The sequence below is a fragment of the Palaemon carinicauda genome, chromosome 1 (assembly GCF_036898095.1).
Source record: "Palaemon carinicauda isolate YSFRI2023 chromosome 1, ASM3689809v2, whole genome shotgun sequence".
NCBI classification, from domain to species: domain Eukaryota; kingdom Metazoa; phylum Arthropoda; class Malacostraca; order Decapoda; family Palaemonidae; genus Palaemon; species Palaemon carinicauda.
In genome coordinates this window covers 198,802,968-198,824,138 of record NC_090725.1, presented here as the reverse complement: position 1 = coordinate 198,824,138, position 21,171 = coordinate 198,802,968, and the positions used below count along the sequence as shown (strand labels likewise).

At 40.4% G+C, this 21,171-nt stretch overlaps 1 protein-coding gene across 2 annotated transcripts in view; it reads right to left on the bottom strand.

The window, feature by feature from the left end:
* LOC137643931 (PDF receptor-like) overlaps positions 1-21,171 on the bottom strand; it is a 546,960-nt gene that overhangs the window by 41,951 nt on the left and 483,838 nt on the right. For both annotated transcript variants that reach the window (XM_068376700.1, XM_068376708.1), the window contains one exon: positions 2,464-2,561. In XM_068376700.1, coding sequence (XP_068232801.1) covers positions 2,464-2,561 — 98 coding nt within the window. The remainder of the gene's footprint in view (positions 1-2,463; positions 2,562-21,171) is intronic.

Genomic DNA, 21,171 nt, shown 5'->3' with positions numbered 1-21,171 from the left:
TGTTCACGTTGTTTCTTTGTATAGGTATGATTCTGATATCTATGAACATTAGGGTTAGGCAATTCATTTGACTAGGCTTTCATACATCCCTTTTATGATTCTTATTGTCTTTGAGCTTTGAGCCTACTTGTCTTATTTTAGAATTTTCTATCCTATTGCTTGTAGAACTACTTTGCTTATTTGGTGTTTCTAAAGCTCTGCTTATAATTGATACCTTTTTTAGTGTTAATCTTTATCTTGCAGTATTTTTTATAAACGACTGTGATATACAATGGTTTATTATATTATTTTCTAACACTAGAAAATCACAATTAGCAGATAGATTCTTTGGTCTAGTTACAAACATATCCAAACTTTCATTTGAGTTCTGATATGCTTGTGCTGTAAATTGACACTTAAAAAAACGTACTGACCCGAGGAGCAAAATTTGAGGCAAGAGCCTTAATTGCAGCTTCACTAGTGTTATCAGGTGGTTGCAAGGTCTTAAATACTTCACAAACTTCTCTATCTGCATTATGCAGCATAAATGCTTTCTTCTGCGCCTCTTTAATACTAATCAAAGCTTCAAAATAAATTTCTAAATCATTAATCCAATTATTTTCTCTTGTTGTAATAGATTTGGATCTACAAATCTACAGCAATGCAGAATTTCTCAGGGTGTTCAACATCTAACACCATTTTGAATATTCCCACCTCAATTTCATTAGGTAACTGAACTTTGAATTCAAACTTCCTAAACTAGGCTAAATTAATTCTAATTTCGACCGTTTTTTGCTTATGTTTTTTTTTATTCACTTTTTATTTTTTTCATACATTAAATTTTTCCATGCACTTTATGTAACTTTATGCACAACTATCTACCTACTTACTAGTAAAACTGCAAGTCTACTTGATTTCTTATTGCACAAAATTAAGAAACTGACTTCTATGGACGATTTGACATCTTTGTTGAGAAATTTGGAAGATTTCTTGTTTCTTGATAAACTCATCAGCACAGACGTTGATTGTAGAAGTTCCTTTGGCCTAGATTAATTAAACTTGTTCTTCTTGGCCCCATTCTTGAATTTAAGTTCATTTTTTGTCCGCAGTATAATGTTTGATGTCTGTGCCGTGTGAGAACTTTTTTCTCTGCTGCTTACATACAGATTTATTCATAACTAGCACTGCAATTTGACATCCCGTACGATGTAGCTGAAATCATGCTGGGCGTAATAATACTTCTGTATTAGAAGATCTTTATTTGTATAGGTACATCGTAGGCAAAGAGCTAAAGGTACCCTTGGAGACAGTACATATGCGACATTATCTTAAACACACAGCCTAAATTATCAAAGTTTAACACGTTCCAAATATGCAATATGCAATGACGTAGGTTTCGATATAAGTAGCGCTATCGTGGTACATCACTTAACGCACAAATACATAACAGATATCTTCACATAATCTTTTCCCATCCCATCATCATTACTGAGATTTAGTTAAAGTACTTAATAAATCAATCTTCTCCATTCTTCCATCAACATGAGCATTCATTTATGTTTTCCATTTGATCCGATATCAATACTCATGGTCACATTTTGACTTGATTTCCCCCCCCCCCCCCCCCCTTCCAAATACTTTTAGACTCCTCTACTAAATTCTAGCAGTCCCTTGCCACTAGCCCTATTTAGCAGTGTACCATCTTCAAACATAAATTATTCTACATTTCATTACAGATAAATTTCTTTTGATATAACTTTGTATCCACGCCTAATTTCCTTTTTTATTTTACTCCTCACTTCAGTCCATTCATAAAAATGAGGCTGTCCATTGTGTGCAAGGGATTTTAGCTCACTCAATCCACACACGAATATTAGCTTTCAATCTGCTGTCATACTTTCGTAATCATATCCTACCTTCTTTGGTAAAAAAAAAGTACCGTTATACCATGGTAAAGTTACTACTCTTAACCATTCCGGCGGCTAGTAACACAAAACTTAATTTTCCAGTATATATCCAATAATAACTCACGAAATGATAGCCAGCGAAGTCTGACATAAAACTCCTTCATAAAAAGTGAATTCCCTCTGACGACAGAGAAATTATTACAAAGGGTTTCCAATAAAATTATAAAAAAGTCCACAAGAACAATATTTATCCTTCGGAGTTTTTTTAATTTCAGAGAGAGAGAGAGAGAGAGAGAGAGAGAGAGAGAGAGAGAGAGAGAGAGAGAGAGAGAGAGAGAGAGAGAGAGAGAGAGAGAGAGAGTCTCTTACTAATGGTAATGACTGTATATCATTGTCTTGTAGTAAGGTATAATTTTCCTGTTCGCTCATACTTATATAAGAAAAACATAGACAGTAGAATATAGGAAGCATAAGTGGAAACTTAGTACAAATAGTCTAAAATAAAGATATTTCTGTTACGACGATTATCATTACTACTTGTAAGAGAATAAATAAACAAAACTGATATTTGTAGTACCTGTGAACACGGAAGGAAATAACAGAAGGCCGTCTACTATCTTCGATATCCCGTCTACTGTTGTAGTCTGTCCAAAACTTTTTTATGGCGGTTTTTACCTGTAAAAGAAGAGTATATATAATTCATGGTCTTTATACATTTGTAGAAATCAAGACAAACAGGCAGACAGACACACGCACATAGACACACATACACACACACATATACATACATATATATATATATATATATATATATATATATATATATATATATACAGTATATACAGTATATATATACACACACACACACACATATATATATATATATATGTATATATATATATATATATATATATACATATATATATACACATATATATATAGGCTATATATATATATACACACACACATATATATGTGTGTGTATATATATATATATATATATATATATATATATATATATATATATATATATATATATATATATATATATATATATGAACAGAACTTTGCAGGCTACTCTACGTTTACAATTAATCAATAATGTCTTAGTGGCGCCTTTAAATCGTAGGGAGCATCACATCATTCAAGACAAACTTAGTTTTCAGTATACTTACTTACTAACTTATTTTAAAGGGCTGCTTCCCTTGTTCTACCACGCAAGGGAATTCAGTGCACCCAAGGACACACCAGATAAATCTATTGTATACATTTTTAGGTATTTGGATATCACACAGCATATTGAGTGTTTATTGTCAAATCTAAATTATCAAAGCACTTAGAGAACAAGAAAGTCTTCCGTTTCTTCTTGAAATCCTTAATATCTTCAGTCTTTTCGGTGACTAGTGGGAGCTTGTTGTATAGTCTTAGGGCCGCGTACTTCAAAGGTTTAAAATCAAATGTAGATATATTTCTTAGTTCTAATGATTTGAAACCATCTGTAAATATTCTATTCTTTACACGATTTGTTTATTGCACGATATGTAGCAATTTTCTTAGAATATTTGAGACGTCTGGTTCTGATAGCCTTTCTGGATTGATGCTGTGACGGAGCCGAGAGAGGGCTGTGAACTCAAAGGCAGGAAGCAATCGACTGAGTTATATTATTGTAGAACACTCTCCTTATATACAAAACCTCAAGGCAACAGGACATAACAAGTTCACAAGACAGACAAAATTACAGAGGAAAAACCAGACATGAATTTTCATGTTCGTTTTAGTGCGAGGGAAGAGCGAAGATACAAGCATAATATATACAAAAGGAATTATGTACAATTGTGTGAAACACGGTTGGTACATGGCTCCTCCCCTAAAAATGGCATACTGTACATGTTAAATAGGGCGCCCTGATCTAGAGAGGCGAACTGTAGGCGGGTCATCTGGCAGAAGATAAGCAGGTTTTAGACGATCAATGGAGACCCAGTCTTCTTTGCCCCGAATGTTTAGGAGGAATGCTTTCGGACTGCATCGGATCACAAGGGCAGGGCCCGTGTAAGGGGGCGTTAGTGGTGGCTTGCTGGTGTCGTTGCGCAGGAAGACGTGCGTTGGAGAGTGCAAGTCCGTTGGTATGTGATGCTTCGCTGGGGGCTTGTAAGTCTGGCGGCACGGAGTAAATTTTCCCACGACGTGACGTATGCGCTGGAGATCGTCGGAGGTGGTTGTAGAAGGAGAAAATTCGGCAGGGACGACCAACGGGTCGCCATACACCATTTCAGCTGCCGAGACGTCGAGGGCATCTTTAGGAGTGGTCCTTAGTCCCAGGAGGACCCAGGGAAGCTGAGTAAACCAGTTGCAATCCTTGCAGCGGGACATCAAAGCTGCTTTGAGGGTGCGATGAAAACGTTCAACCATTCCATTGGCAGCGGGGTTGTAGGCCGTTGTCTGATGTAGGGTGATGCCCAGGAGATTCGCTAATGACATCCACAATTGAGAGGTGAAAGTGGTTCCCCTGTCAGAAGTAATATTCTCAGGGATACCGAATCTTGAAATGCATCCAGAGAGTAAGGCAGATGTACATGAGGCGGACGTTGCAGTTTCCATGGGAATGGCTTCAGGCCAACGAGTGGAGCGGTCGATGACGGTAAACAGGTAACGATGTCTTTGTGATGTGGGTAGGGGGCCTACAACGTCGACTTGAATGTGTGCGAAACGACGCTGAGGTTGAGGAAAGGTGCCCACTCCTGAATCCGTGTGTCGATGTACTTTGGAAGTTTGGCAAGAAAATACAGGCTCGGACCTAATCCTTAGCATCCTTAGAAATGCCGTGCCAAATGAACTTTGCCTTCAGCAGCTGTGCAGTAGAACGGCACGAGGGATGTGAAAGGCCGTGAATGGAATCAAACACCTGTCGGCGCATGGGAGCAGGAATCCAAGGTCGCGGTCTACCAGTACTGACGTCACAGAAGAGGGTGGTGTTGGAGTCTTCGAGGGGAAAATCTTCCCAACGGAAGGACGTGCAGGATGTCCTACAAGTTTGATACTCTGGATCCTGTCGTTGGGCTTCAGCCAGGGCGTTGTAATCCAATCCCAGTTGAACGGCAGCCAACGTGTTTCTTGACAGGGCATCGGCAACGTGATTCATTTTCCCAGGGACGTATTGGAGGGTGCAATTGTATTCAGCCACGGCGGAGAGATGTCGGCGTTGACGGGCGGACCAGGCGTCAGACTGTCGAGTGAAGGCGTGCACCAGAGGCATGTGGTCTGTGCGAATGACGAAGGGCGTACCTTCTAAGAAATGGCGAAAGTGATGGACAGCCAAGTGCACCGCCAGCAATTCTCGATCGAAGGTAGAATAACCCGATTCTGCCTTGGACAGTTTTCTGCTGAAGAAGGCCAATGGGCGGGGCGAGCCTTTGACCACCTGCTCGAGTACTGCACCAATAGCGATGTCGCTAGCATCGGTGGAGAGAAGGAGAGGGGCGTGTGGGATAGGAAAAGTGAGAGCCGCAGCAGTTGATAGGGCCTTCTTTGCATTGCAGAAGGCTGCTTCTTGAAGGGGACCCCACTTCAGGTCCTTCAGCTTGCCCTTGAGGGAGGCGTAGAGGGGAGCAAGAGTGGCGGCAATGGCTGGCAGAAAACGGTGATAATAGTTGATCATGCCCAAGAATTCCTGCAGAGCTTTGACAGTCGAGGGCACGGGGAAGTTCTGAACGGCTGCTACCTTCTCAGGAAGGGGTTGGACACCTTCAGGAGTGATGCGGTGCCCTAAGAACGATACTTCGTTGGCGCCAAAGGTACACTTGTCGTACCGGACTACAAGGCCGTTTTGTTGCAGGCGGTCGAGCACGATGCGCAGGTGACGGAGGTGTTCCTCTTTTGAGGAGGAGAACACAAGTATGTCGTCCACATAACATACACAGAAAGGGAGGTCCCCTAAGATGCCATCCATGAGACGTTGAAACGTGGCCCCAGCATTACGAAGGCCAAAACAGGAGTAATTGAAGGTGTATGTACCAAACGGAGTGGTGATGGCAGTCTTAGGGATGTCTTTTGGGTTCATAGGCACCTGATAATACCCCTTCAGGAGATCGAGCGTAGAGAAAACCTTTGCTTTGTGCAGGTAGGAGGTCACGTCGGCAATGTTTGGGAGGGGGTAGTGATCCGGTTCTGTTTGCATGTTCAGGCGCCTGTAATCCCCGCACGGACGGAGGGAGCCGCCTTTCTTCAGAACGATGTGTAAGGGTGACGACCATGGGCTGGAGGCCTTTTGGTAAAGGCCCATTTCCTCCATTTCGGCGAACGTCTGTTTGGCGGCTGCCAATCGTTCCGGTGCTAGACGTCTGAATTTTGCGAAGACTGGGGGTCCCGTCATCTTGATATGGTGATAAATACCGTGCTTGGCAGGAACTGTGGGCGTTTGGTGAAGTTCTGGACGGAAAACTCCCGGGTACGACGTGAGGAGGTGGGCGTAGGCATCCTTGGGTGCGCTAATGTGGAGAGCGAGGTTAGAGGGGGCGGGTTGAAGAGGTGTCGACAAGTACGAGTCTGCGTTGACCAATCGTCGGTGGGCGACATCGACCAGAAGGGGGAAATGAGAGAGGAAATCCACACCGAGGATTGGCATGGTGACGTCAGCAACGAGAAACTTCCAATTGAATTTACCGTTTCCGAACGATAATGTGAGGTTCTCGTAACCGTAGGTGGGTATCGCAGATCCGTTGGCAGCTACCAAGCGGACGTCGGCAGATGTACACAGACTACGTCGTGTCTTGAAGAGTTTTCTTGGCAAAAGAGAACGACAAGCACCCGTGTCTACCAAAAATCGGACGCCCGTTCCTGCATCCTGTAAAAAGAAAAGATTAGAAACACGGGAGGCCACCGCCACGAGCGATGGCCTACTTACACGTTTTTTGGCCACTGACAATCCTCGGCACATTTCTTCGCAGTTGCCCCGAATCTGAAGTGGTAGTAGCAAAACTGTGGCGGATGGGAGGTAGTAAGTGGCTGTAGAAGTCGTTTGTTGGGGCGCGAGCGATTGGTGGGTGGTGGGCGGCTTTGTCTCTGCTTCGGCACGTCACGGTGTGGGCGTGTATGTCCTACGGCATTCTTGTCAGCTTCGGTTGACGTTGAATAGGCATCCTCTTTGTCAGGGGTGGAGGCGTTGATGGAGGTCTCGAAGTGGCTGTCCATAAGGGCGTCGGCTTTGGTCATCAAGTCCTTTATGGGTAAACTATCGACATCGGGTATGGCAGCGCGTATAGGTCCGGGTAAACGGCGTATCCAAAGGGCACGAAGTAGGTTCACCTCACGAGTAGAGCCGTCTGCGGCAGGTTGAAGGCAAGCGAGATACTGGTCATTTCCCTGAGGGCAAGCGAAGCCCTTTGGTCCCCCAACGGTTGTTGCGAGAGCTGAAAAAGCTTTGCTACACGGGCGGCTGGCGACGGCGAGTACTGCTGCAGAAGGTATGTTTTGAGGGCGTCATACGCTATTGGCGTGTCTCCTTGTTCACAAAGCCAGTCGGATATTTCTGGGAAGGTGTCCTCGGGTATCGCCGCGAGAACATAATCTGCTTTGGTGGTTGAGCGAGTCACGCCGTTGATGCGAAACTGGACTTCTGCGCGCTGAAACCAAGCAAATGCCTCTCCCCTGGCGAACGGTGAAAGTTTCAATGGGGCGGCCGCAGCGCCAACTGCTGTAGTAGAGTCCGCCATAGTACTAACGATGGAGGGGCGATGGAGGTGGGGGTGGAAGGCAGTGGGAGCGAGTCGACTTCCGGGGTCACCAATGTGACGGAGCCGAGAGAGGGTTGTGAACTCAAAGGCAGGAAGCAATCGACTGAGTTATATTATTTTAGAACACTCTCCTTATATACAAAACCTCAAGGCAACAGGACATAACAAGTTCACAAGACAGACAATATTACAGAGGAAAAACCAGACATGAATTTTCATGTTCGTTTTAGTGCGAGGGAAGAGCGAAGATACAAGCATAATATATACAAAAGGAATTATGTACAATTGTGTGAAACACGGTTGGTACAATGCACATATCTTAAACTCCATTCTAGCTTTATTAGGCAGCCAGTGTAAATTAAGCAGTATAGGAGTAATCGTTACTCAGGAAGGGACACCTTCTATCAGTCTTGCTCCTATGTTTATTATGTTTTTTTATTTCTTCAGTTGCACTTTGGGAAGGTTGCAGCAGATGGAGTTGCTGTAGTCAATCCCTGTAATAACACAGAACAAGTTGTTATTAATATCTATTTGGATATCGGCCACGTTTGTTTAGCTGTTTTTCCTTCCAATCACCATAAACTCGATTTTATTTTCATGTAGTTTTAATGAACTGTCATTCATTTCCTAACACTGGTAAGAATTTGGTTCAAAGTTTCAGCAGGTACATCGATTTCATTTATAAAGAAGTGAAATTATGTATTGTTTGGAAATAGTTTAAGCTTCACTCAGTGCCCCCAATAGTACTTTTGAAAGACCGATAGTATAGGTACAGAATAAGATTTGGCCCAGTACACACCCCTGGAGTAACCCTCTGTTTAATGATCCATATAATGAATAAGTTTCCATTTTGTATACAATACTTTCTGTCCAAAAATAGTCTTTTTGATACTCAAAGGTTTGATTTTCATTACACACGTACTATAAATCATCAGCCAAAGATTGTAGTCTCCACAGATAACTAATTCCATTTTTTACATGACAATCATCTCAATGAGCATAATGAACTCTTCGAAAAAGATATTTTTATTTGATCTCGGAGGTTTGCAAACTATTACAGTAGATATTTATTTTGTTTTCGGGTGTGAGGTTTATCTCCATATGTCCAAAACTTTTTACACTCGAATTTTTCTATTACCGTGAGATTAGAATAGCCTTTGGGAATAAAAAGCCCAACTCCAACCCTAGTCCTCTACTTGCCCTCTTTCGGGTTATGAAAGAGAATATGTGTATTAGGAGTAATTCCAGCTATCCTATCCTTGTCGAAGTTATTTAGCCATGTTTCAAATGACGTTAATATGTCAAAAACTTATAATTTACTAATTCTAGATTGACTGATTGATTTGAGGTTTTCTGGCATCCTGACATCTAAGGTCATTGACGCAGATACTAATTTTCGAATTTGAATTGTTTTATTACCAGCAGGTTGAATATTTATATAGCCGCAATTTATGAAATTCTTAGTATTCATGGTCAGCATTGTCTGGTAATCTCTTCAATTCCAAATGATAAGCTTTGCAATTTCTTGAATTTACTATATAACCATATGGTTTGTTCCACTTGGTGCAGTTTATACATTTTACCAGTTGCGAGTTACATTCCTTGGTGACGTGATTTCCTGAACATTTCCCCTACACTTTATCATTGGTCTTAAACTTGTAAACTTTTTCAAAATATCCGTACCTCGGATAATGGTAGCTGGTGATCACGTGGTACCTATCACATATGTTATAAGTACCTAATCGAAACATAAATTCGTCACTATTCTCGTGAATAGCAATCCGAACTTCAGGAACACATTTCAACAAGTTATTGGTAATCCCATCTGAAGCACTTTTCTTGAATACCAGACTTATCTTCTCTTCTACGTTTTGAATCTGATCCAGAAAGCGATTTCGGTGAATAAAAATATTTAATACTTCATCTTCACCTTTGTATAAATTGCATATCATTATTTTATGTTTTAGTTTTTCAATTTTCCTCGTTTTGGTGTTAGTAATCATAGTTCGAGTCTCATTCACTGCTTCATATCTGATTTTCATAAAAATTTAAAAGTCTTTTATTCGATGTTGACCTCGTATTCAGATTTGGTATATCTTCAAGTGCATTTTCAACTTCATTCTTCCTATCAGCGATTGTCATTGATACGTTTGTTGATTACTAGTAGATTTTTCCTCAACCTCATCAACTTATGTCCTTTCTCATTTTTTGTGGGGTCAATAGTGTTTGAAGTGTTAACTCAGTTGATTCCACAGTGTTCGTTAGATTATCCTCCTTCTCAGTAAGATAATTTCCTTTGAGGTCAGTAGTCTGGGTGGAATTTTCTGCGTCCGCAGCAAGGCATATTTAAGGTTTTAAATTTAGCCATTCTCTTTTCACGTTTTCCTATTATAAAGTCTGTCATCTGTAGTTTGGGGACGACACCTTGACTATATATAGGGCGAATAAAGGTGTATTTGAGAGACTTGATAAAGCTGACACTAAACCCCATGCCGACTTTCACGGCAGCCAGTTGCACCAGTGTGTCCTGGTAGTGTAAGCAACTAGCTCGTTAAAATTATAGGATCCCCTGCAGTAGGCTAAGTTGCCAGACCTTACCCATCCCTCCATTCAACAGTCTAAACCGGTTGACCGTATTGGCCTTGTGTTCCACCCCACTTCATCATCATTTCATGTTTATTTTATCATCCTTTCATGTTAATTTTATCATCCTTTCATGTTCATTTTATCATCCATTTTATGTTCATTTCACTGATATAGCCGAAGTTGCACTGCTTGGGAGTAAATAAATAATAAATTTTTTTATGCAGCCATTTTGTTTTTGACCGCCATTTTATAAGAAACCCCTGGTGAGTTATAGGCAATATCTATTACCCTATCATAATGTTAAACTCGCAAATCTGCATAGTTGAAGTATCAAAGAAACTAATTTGGTAAAATATCAAGTTTAACCACCCAATTACTAATAAAATGAATAATTCGGGTCAAATTTTACACATGCGCACTTTAGAATTTTCACGACATAGTATTTACAGTGACTATTGACATAGATATAGGGGTTCCCCTTCAAATCTAGGCCACTAGTCATCAAAAGTGCGTCATATGACCCACTTGTCAAAATCTTAGATGCGAAAAATCGGGGTTTTGCTGCCGTTTTAAAAATATGGCGTCCATCTTGAAAAATGAGAAATTTAAGTGGCTCATAGTTTTATTTTCATAAGAACACCATAAAGAACCTTCATGCAAAGTTTGATGCTTGTATCATAAAATGAACTATTTTGGTAAAATTTTAAGGTTATCCGCCCTACTATATATATATATATATATATATATATATATGTGTGTGTGTGTGTGTGTGTGTGTAAATAATGTTGAATGTGCGTGTTTCTACGTGTTCTCTATAGAAAAATTGTACAAGGAACTTACAGAATATCTAATTATCAAATATTAGGTCATTTTTATCGACAAAGCTAAATAGTTATTTGCCTTTTGATCAAGATCACCTTAGGGGCATACGGGCTCCATAATTACGGACCCCTAAATCGGGCAAAATTGAACAGGCTGGTACCGTAGGCTTCAACTTTTGAAAAATAATTTTTGGGCTCAAGCCATGTCGTCGTGATGGAAGTTCCTTAAAGTAGCTTCCTAAGGGATATATGTACTACAGTGATATTCCCAGAGAATTTTACCTTTAGGTATCCAGAATTCTAACTCCTGGCGCGAATATCCTTAAAATTTCTCCCAAGGATATTGCATAATATCAGCGGACGCATTCTTGACACGCCTCCATAGCAAACTGCACCCCAAACAGCGTTTTGGCTTCGAGGAGGATGTGGCAAAATAAAAGGGAGCCGTCCAAAGGCTCTCCCCGCTCTCGTAATACTATTGGGAATACAACAGCGCCATTCTCACGATGGCGGACATTCCTTTTTTTGTAGCGATATCGCTCGGTGATATTTCCTGGTGATCTAACTTTTCGATCGTTTTACAGGATTATGATTATGATTTCTCCATTTTCTTCCGCCTCTGGAAAGTTGAGTATCGGGTCTTTACTATGAGTATATTGTAGCTCCTGTTTCACAATGAAATTAGAGTATTTTATTGTGTTTAAGAGCTAGGCCAGTTACTGGAGGCGCCATGGCGCCGTCGTTCGTTAGGCATGTGTTATTTAGATAGCAGAATGACTTCCAGTTTTTAATAGCTTTATTTAATTATTTTAATTATTTAGCTATTTAGGCAATTATTCTTGTAAAGTTTCGATAATGTGCATAATTTTTGTTTCCCCCTTTTCTATGTCGATCGTATAGTTAGAGTTTCGGTGATTTAAGTAACCGAGATCTTGTAACCTTACCTAGACGTTTTACTATACGGTCAGACTTTCCCCGGTTACCCTCGTGTATTGTTTTCATGCAATGGAGACTGATACCTCCTAGAATGTTATGAAACATTACACGTCTCTTCGGAGACTTAAGGGTAATCTCTTTCCCTCTGAGTGTAGCCTCAGGCTACAACCCTAATAGCCGTGCCTTGAATTTTATTCAGACATGGCTAACTTAGGGTTTGTTCTGCCTCTTCCCTTAACCGTTGGTTGACTTATACCATCGGGTTTTGGGATTTAGTCAGAATCTCAGAGTATTTAGTCTTATGTCGGCGACCTGCCGGCAGGGCGAATGGGTTGTAGGATACCATCATTACCCTGCCGGCTAGGTGGCCGGCAATGGAGGTTAGCCCTCATTAGCCGCACTTGAAGTTATGGTAGGATACCATCTTCTCTTTGCGACTAAAAGACTAGTCCTATGCCACAGTACCCTGGGCTGAAGAGTAATTTTCTTTAGCCTAGGATACGTGGCACTGGAAATTTGATTCTTCTTTGTTGAGAGGAGGCGGCAGTGCCGCCATCCCCTTAACTGTGTCGGCAATCTCTGGGATGGAGAGCTGAGTCTCTCCTGTTCCCTGGGATTCTGCCGATACTGAAACGGAGTTTCTTTTACAGGTGGTAGGACTGACAATTTTTGCCAGTTCCTTTCACACTTGTTACAGGACCCTGTTCCCTACCCCTCTGTCCACTTTTGATGGCTGAGCCATTGTCTTTCTTTAGGCCGGCATCTTGCAACCTTCCTTTGCTGGTAGGCTGCCGGAGCCAGCCAGACTCCCTCTCTAGCCATGTCTTTGGCTGACAGCAGAGCATACTGCCGCAAACCACATCATCTGTTGGCAACTGCCGGCCCAGCCGGCAACTGCCGGCCCAGCCAGCAGCCAAGATGGCAGCCGGCGACCATGATGGCCGTGAGAGGGAAGTCCCTTCTGTTCCCAAGGTTCTTCAGTCCTCCCTTGGACTGCTGCTACAGGTCCTGTTGCCGGGGTACTGCTGGCCAGGCCGGCACAGATAGTGCTGACTCAGTTGGCAGCACGCCGACTGTACTGGTACTCCTGGACTTGCCGGCCGGCAGTGTATCGGCGGTACCTTGTCGGCAATAGTACTGTAGCTGCATGGAAGCCTGAATGGTACATTCTTCCCTTCTATTAGAACCTTCTTTCTGGAAAAAGGCAGTCAAATTACACTTTTACATCCTTAATTACTGTATATATTCACAGTAAGGAGTATCCTTTATTCCATGCTATCTCTCTCTCTCTCTCTCTCTCTCTAGCTAGCATGCCGGGTATGCCGGCAAGACCTAGCTATGCCGGCTACATGCCGGCTGAACTACTGTAAATTTTATACAGGTAGCTAGTATATCTGCAGTATAGAATATACTGCAGATAGAAAACTACTATATAGTTTATACTAGTAGTTATTTCCAATATACACAAGTATACACAAGTACACAAGTATGTATCTCCTACTATCCCTTTATAGCTTACTATCCTAAGCTACTTTATTGTAAAGGACATTTGCATGTTGATTGTCAAGGAGATAATCCATTGTATACTCATTTGGTTTTCCTTTCTTTACAGGAGGAACACCAGATACCTTGTGCTGCAGTCCTCTGCAAGGCCAAGAGTAAGTATTTTTACGGTCATAATACTTGCAGGTTTTATGCCCCCTGCAATATTATTTCCGGATCCCTACATTATTGGAACCCACAGGTTTGCAATATATGTCGGACATTAATGTCCGAAGGTTTTGAAAATCCCAAGTCTACAGAGACTAGAGATACAGCTCAATATAAATTACGCAACTGGGTGAGAGGCTTTCAAAAGATCTCTCCGGGACCTTTCTTACCTAATGATGGGATGCGTAAGCTACTATTTCCGGAAGCAAGTGAGGAAACAGTAGTGCCTCAGGAGCTAACTACATCCCCTGACGGCCAAAAAACCTTTGGGATTAAGGGCAAGAAATGCCCCAAGGTAGAAGAGGAAAATGTTGCGTCGGAATTTCCTCCGCCTGTGCCGGCTTTAGAGCCATCGATGTCGACATCTTCATCTTCTACCCCTAATTTGGATAATGTGGTACAATCATGTATCCAGCTGAAGAATCAAATAGAGAGATTTCGTAGAGAAAACGAAAAGCAGGAAGTAAAACGCAAGATAGATCCTCGTAAAGTTTCTCTTGTCGCTTCCCAGGGGTCAGTCAAACGACCCATGAATCAAGACCTACCAACATGCTCCATAACCAATCCCTGGAGGTTCATGGAGCAGATGCCGATTTCAAATGGCAATCTCTGCATCTCAGAGAAAATAGGTGCTGTTCCTTTGGACAAAATTCAATTTTGGCCAAGCTTTGATGCTTTCCCTAATTGTTGGGTTCGACTGAAGTACAAACCAAAGTCAAGAAAAGGAACGGAACCAAAGGAGGTCTTGATTCTCGGCCATGATAAGGCACAGACTATCCTTTCAGGTAGTCTAAGAAAGGCGGGTTATTCAGAGTGGAAGGTATTCTCACTGAATAACGGACACCCTTCCTTTCTTGCTCCTACTTCACTCTCATTCCCCTTTATGGGGAAGGCATTTACTTCTGTTGCCAAAGCGGTAGAGGCGGGTAAGCCATGTCCCACACTCGATGAGCTAGGCCTTTGTCACCAGCTTTTCCCAGACAGGAAAAGGATTGGAAGGAAGTCCATTTGACATTTTCAGTAGGAAAATTAGACAAGGACGTCGCAAGTCGACAATTCAATGTATGTCTCCCTAAATTGTCTGAGTTGCTCTTGTGTAATGAACAGGAGTCAAAGGACAGACTTGCAACATCCCTTTCTCTACAAAACTACATAGAGTTGTGTTCAACCTACGAAAGTACCCCAGACATGCTCATGGTCATAGCCAAAATACATATGGCTATCTTGGTGAAGGACCTTTACGCCTTTATGAAGGCTAGGAGAGCATGTAGAGAGTTTGTGTTCGCTGATGCAACAGTAAAACACGAAACAAGGAAGCTAATATCTTCCAACATCTGGGGTAAAGACCTCTTCCCACACGAGGTCACTAAGGAAGTAATGAAGAACGCCACCATGGAGAACATAGGTCTTCTCCAAAAATGGGGCATTCCTTCAAAGAGAAAATCTTCTGTGGTTGTGGGTCCCCAACCTAAAAAGAAGATCGGAAATGCTGGAAATATCCGGGCTGCTCAACAACATCCCACTATTCCAGTGACCACGGTGCTACAGGCAGATGGTCAAAAGTCTAAGCCTACTGACTACTCGAAGCATAAAGACGCTTCGGCCAGGAGGAACTTTCCCTCAGGATCGCAGGACCTTCGATCCTTCGGTCCAAAGCCTATTCAAGATGAGCCATTGACGGGAAACAGAAATGTCCCTACCATCATTTCCTTACCTTCTCCTACAGTTCAAAACCCTCCTGGAGGAGTATACCTGAGAGCTATAGAGCATACAGGTGGTAAGAAAACTATAGCTCATCGAGTTCCAGGGAAGGCTGCTTTGTGTTCATGAGAGGGACTCAAGATATCAATGAGTCATTCTGAACTTGTTGCCACTCAACAAGTTCATAAAAAACAGCAAGTTCTGAATGTTAATCCTTCTGAACATATGGACCTTGTTCCAATTACGGGTGTTCGTAGTCTTGTCAGACCGGAAAGGTGTCCTTCGGAACCTTCTAGTCAACCCCCTCCCTTCCTCCTATCTAGAATTCATGTTACAGAGAGTAACATTCATCCTAAGAAAGATACGTGTCGGACTCACAGTCCTAAGTATCTTCAAAGGGTTGACGAACTTAGTCACGTCAAATTCAAGCCTAGAAATAGTTCAGGTATTAATATACATGATCAAGAGGCTGGAGTGGGCAACACCCGAAGTGTCCAGCCAATGGGCATTCAAGAGATGACCCAGTTCCTGGGACATCACGGATGCAAGATAGGCTTCTAGAAGTCTCGACTTTCTCCAGCTCAGGGGTTTCGATGTTTAAAAAACCATCGAAGCCCTTAGTCACATCAACTCTCCTCTCCTTTGGAAATATAAAAGGAGCTTGTGAGGTCTGTCAAGAGACTCAGGTATCCAGTCAGAATTCCAAAACGCCAACAGGAAAAAGCGCTAAACTTTCCCCAGTTCGCTATAGTGACAGACCTGGTGCTAAGGGCACACCGGAAAGATGCGTTAAGAGCTTAGAGAAAACACGCATCAAACGCTTGAAGAGATAAAAAAAGACTGAGATCGGTCCCTCTTTAATCGCTTCTCTAACAGAAATTTGAGCACGAAAGTCCCAAGACTCTGCTGGTCCTTTCATGGGTGGGGAAGCCCCCTCCACACAGATCAGACTCCCTACGACTGATGTGGGACACCGAAGCGATAATAAGACGTCAAATTCGAACGTCTCATTCAGTCTTGGTGAAGTTATCCATCCCTCTCTTAAAGGGACGGCACCTACCAGCAGTTCATTTACAACTGATCCATGATGTGACGGTGGATACTCTATTTCGATACAAACTGATAGAGTTGGAATGGTCCATGGGCGCAGACATATTCCCTCCTAGATGGGAATAAGTCCCGGAACTGCAATTCGACCTCTTCATCACGAGCGTCTTCAAGAAACTACCTCGCTATATAGCCCCATACGAGGATCCTCTAGTGGGGCTGATAGACTAGATGAGGCTGGTCCTATCTCTGACCCTAGGTATATTTCCGAAGATTCAGAAATTAACTGCCTTCGTTTTATCACAGAGAACCCAAACCCTTCATTTCATGATTTTCTCGCTCTAGCGGTTTGAAAAAGGTTTGGGATCTCAAAAGGCAACTATGAGACTGTTTGTATATTCAGTGTGTACTTATGTTTGGTCATACTATGTATGTTAACCTCAAGATCCCTTTTCTACTGTCTAGACTGACTCTTCCCTGTAGGAGGCAGGAAGCACTAACATTGGTTATGATTAGTGATGGTGACGAATAACGGTAACGTCCCTTGTCTCATGTGGTCCCCATGACCATAGAAAAGGTTGCTATAAGGTTAAGGCACTGATTAAAAATCCACAGACACACTAATGCTCTGGTATGCTTCCATCACGACGACATGGCTTGAGCCCAAAAAACGGATTTTGAGCGAAGCGAAAAATCTATTTTTGGGTGAGATGGCCATGTCGTCCTGATGGACCTACCCATCTCTTCTAAAAGAAAAGATCTTCACAGTATCCCTCCCGTGGTACTGTATCTGTAACACCACGCTCAATGCTACAAGGAATGTCCGCCATCGTGGGAATGGCGCTGTTGTATTCCCAATAGTATTACGAGAGCGGGGAGAGCCTTTGGACGGCTCCCTTTTATTTTGCCACATCCTCCTCGAAGCCAAAACGCTGTTTAGGGTGCAGATTGCTATGGAGGCGTGTCAAGAATGCGTCCGCTGATATTATGCAATATCCTTGGGAGAAATTTTAAGGATATTTGCGCCAGGAGTTAGAATTCTGGATACCTAAAGGTATAACTCTCTGGGAATATCACTGTAGTACATATATCACTTAAGAAGCTACTTTAAGGAACTTCCATCAGGACGACATGGCCATCTCACCCAAAAATAGATTTTTCGCTTCGCTCAAAATCCGTTTATTCAACAACCGAGAAATCTAACGTTGCTATTTTTATTTTCATTAAGAACCACCATAGGTGTTCTACAGGCCCTCTAAAATTGCATTCAGTAATAATAAACAAATTGCAATGAATTTAGACAGAGCGATTGTATGAACATAGATAGCAGGAAATAGAAGAAGAGCAGAGTAACTTACAGAAGGAAACAAATGCAAGATGAATGGCCACTAGACGATACACACAGGACGGAGAACAAAGAAAAATCATGTAAGTAATGTCAGTTACCCATAAAGCAGAAACTGAAGAGCAAATGGATTTAAGAAAGAACACTAATGTAAGCAGAAGGGCAGCTAGATGTAAGACGGAAGACGAAGAGGAGATGATTCTGAGAAGGAACACTACTACAAGCAGAATGGCAGCTAAAGTGAAGCAGAAGACGAAGAGCAGATGAATTTAAGAAGGAACACTAATGCAAACAGAATGGAAACTAGACGTGAAGCACAAGATAAAGACCAAAGACATTCTCACCTTGAAAATAACCAACAAAGAATAGCAGCTATAAGAAATCAGGAATCAAGATAATAAAAATGACTTGACTTCAGTATTACCAACAAAGAATGATTTTACATCGAAACAAAGAAACATTGAAAGGAGCAGAGAATATTTGCCATATTGATAGTCATGCATGCAGAAGAAAGAGCACGTCTTTTTAATGCTGTACAATGGCGTCTTGGTGCTTTCACTTATAATCCAAGATTCCTCTATGAAACAGAAGACATAGTACAAATTGGCTTAATGTAACAACAATGTAATCCCTGTGATGCTCAGAAATGGAGAAATGAAAATACTGGATTGTGTTGCAGTGGAGGGAGAATTAGACTGCCTTTGTTAGTTTAACCTCACGAATATCTGAAAAAACTTCTCAATGGAACATCCCACCATCCAAAAAAATTTCTTGAAGACATATTACTATACAATAATGCTTTCAAGAGGAATTCATTTAGAGCAAAATTTGTGAACGAGGGGGGATTTGTGCCCACATTCAAAATCCAAGGGCAGATATACCTGGGCAACGCCGGGTAACCCTGCTAGTAAATATATATATATATATATATATATATATATATATATATATATATATATATATATATATATATATATATATATATATATATATATATATATATATATATATATGTATATATATGTATATGTATATATATATATATATATATATATATATATATATATATATATATATATATATATATATATATATATATATATATATATATATATATATATATATATATACATACATAACCAGACACTAGCAATTTATTATATAGTGGCTTCAGTATATATGTGAGTGTGTGTAATGTTACAGAGTGCATTAATGATGGTCAAGGGTTAGAGAGGTTAATATTACGATTGTAACCGTTACTAAGGAATAAAAACAAGGATGTTAGAAAGCAGTTTGTAAGTCATAAGATTTAAACTGAAAGCCTTGTAGGGTGGAGAAAATTTAAATGCCCAGTTTAGGAAGTATTAAAAGACATTTGTGGTTTGGAGCTCCATGACAAAAGAGATAATTGTAAAATGGAGTAAAGAGGTTTAAAGAGGACAAAGTGATGAAAGCATCGATTTAGCTAAAATATTAATTTAGACGGGATCTTGACATAATTATTCCTAGGAGTAAAACTGCACTTCATAGAAATATATGCAAAAAAGGGTTCTTGAGTAAATGACTATTGAAGAAAAAACGAACATTGGGGATCTAATTATAATGCATGTTTGTAGAATATTGTTAAATATGCAGGACATTTGAAACGCAAATCTGCGATACATAAGAATGAATATACTTGGCGTTAATGTTTGCGTATTAGCCTGCGTAATGCAAATTCTTCTGCAGAATGGGCGTGAAGAATAGTTGTTTATTTTGTATAAAGAAAACGGTCATAGTCATTCCATAGAATCATAGCTGAGCGTGTGTAAGGTTAGAATCTTGATCGAGATATAAGATATGGATTCATGAGGAAGGAGCATAGGAAATTCATCCTAGAAGTAGGGTGCATGGATCAAATGTTTATTATGAAATAGTAATATGAGGAGTTTGGGACCAGGGACAATCCTGTATGTAGTGTACATGGAGCTCTATAATGCTTATAACAAAAGTTATATAATTATTCTCCTATTGGTAAGGGTAGAAGATACTCTTAAGCTAGTGTAAGCAGCTTTTCTAAGAGAAGGACACTCCCAAATCAAACCAAAGTTCTCTATTCTTGGATTATGCCATAGCCTCTGTACCATGGTCTTCCACTGCCATGGGTTATAGTTCCCATGCTTGAGTGTATACTCGGGAGTGCTATTCTTTCTGTTTTCTGTTCATGTTTTTTACAAGTGTTTTTAGTTTATATAGGAAAGCTCTAATTTAATGTTTTTGTTCTTAAAATAGTTTATTTTGATATTTTATTACTTCTCTTGTACTTTATTTATTTCAATGTTTCCTTTCCTCAATAGGCTATTTTTTCCTGTGGCCTTGGGCTTATAGCATCCTACTTTACTAACTAGGGTTGTAGCTTATCTAGTAATAATAATAATAATAATAATAATAATAATAATAATAATAATAATAATAATAATAATAATAATAATAATAATAATAATAATATTTGTTATATGTTTTCAGAATGACAGCAAAGCTCTTATCAGAGTATGAAAAAACCTCACTATCTTGGTTAAAATGCAGTCTACACATGAGAGTCTAATTTCTCTATGGCAATCAGGTATCATAATGGGGAAGGTTATGTTGGAGATAATCAAGGCATAAGTTTATTGAATAAGAAAAATGATCATAACTGGAGTGTGGAATAATTGTGTTACCTGATGAATGATAACATGCTAATTGATGAATGTCATATGAAGCTGGGGATTAGTAAAGGATGTAAATGTGAAAATATTTAGTAAGCGTATGAATTTGACCCTGAATGTTATATGAATGAAGTTATGAATGAAAATTATCAAAAAGGAATATGGTGCAAAGAACATTAGTAAGAAATGTGCCCAAATAATGTGGTAAAATCCCATAATCATTTATAAGTAAAAGTAATTATTTGAAAATGCTGATGAGGAGACTGTGCCACATCTGTGGAATAACAATAGATCTAAGCTGCATTATAGTATTTTAATGTGGCTTGTTCAAAGGGGAAAAAATATGGACAATGAACGTGGAAATTCTACATAAGTAAAACTATTAATACTAATGTATCCACATTAGACTAAAGAATGGTTTTTAAGGTAAAAACAATTAATATGTGCAGAAAATGATGATTTAGGTTTCAATTATAATGCTCATGAACAACTATTCATTGACAAATATTAGATCACCATTCAGTAATACACTGAAATGATCCACCAACTCCCTTCTGTAAAATCTTTATAGTATGGGCCTCAGGATTTAGACGATTAAAAGCAGTGAGGGGGTGGTGGGAGTGGGGTATTAAATAGAAGTAAAATACATAAATTGTGGAATACTTTGTAATGCAAGTAGCAAAGTTTATAGAACACTACCATATTTAGAATATCATATAATTA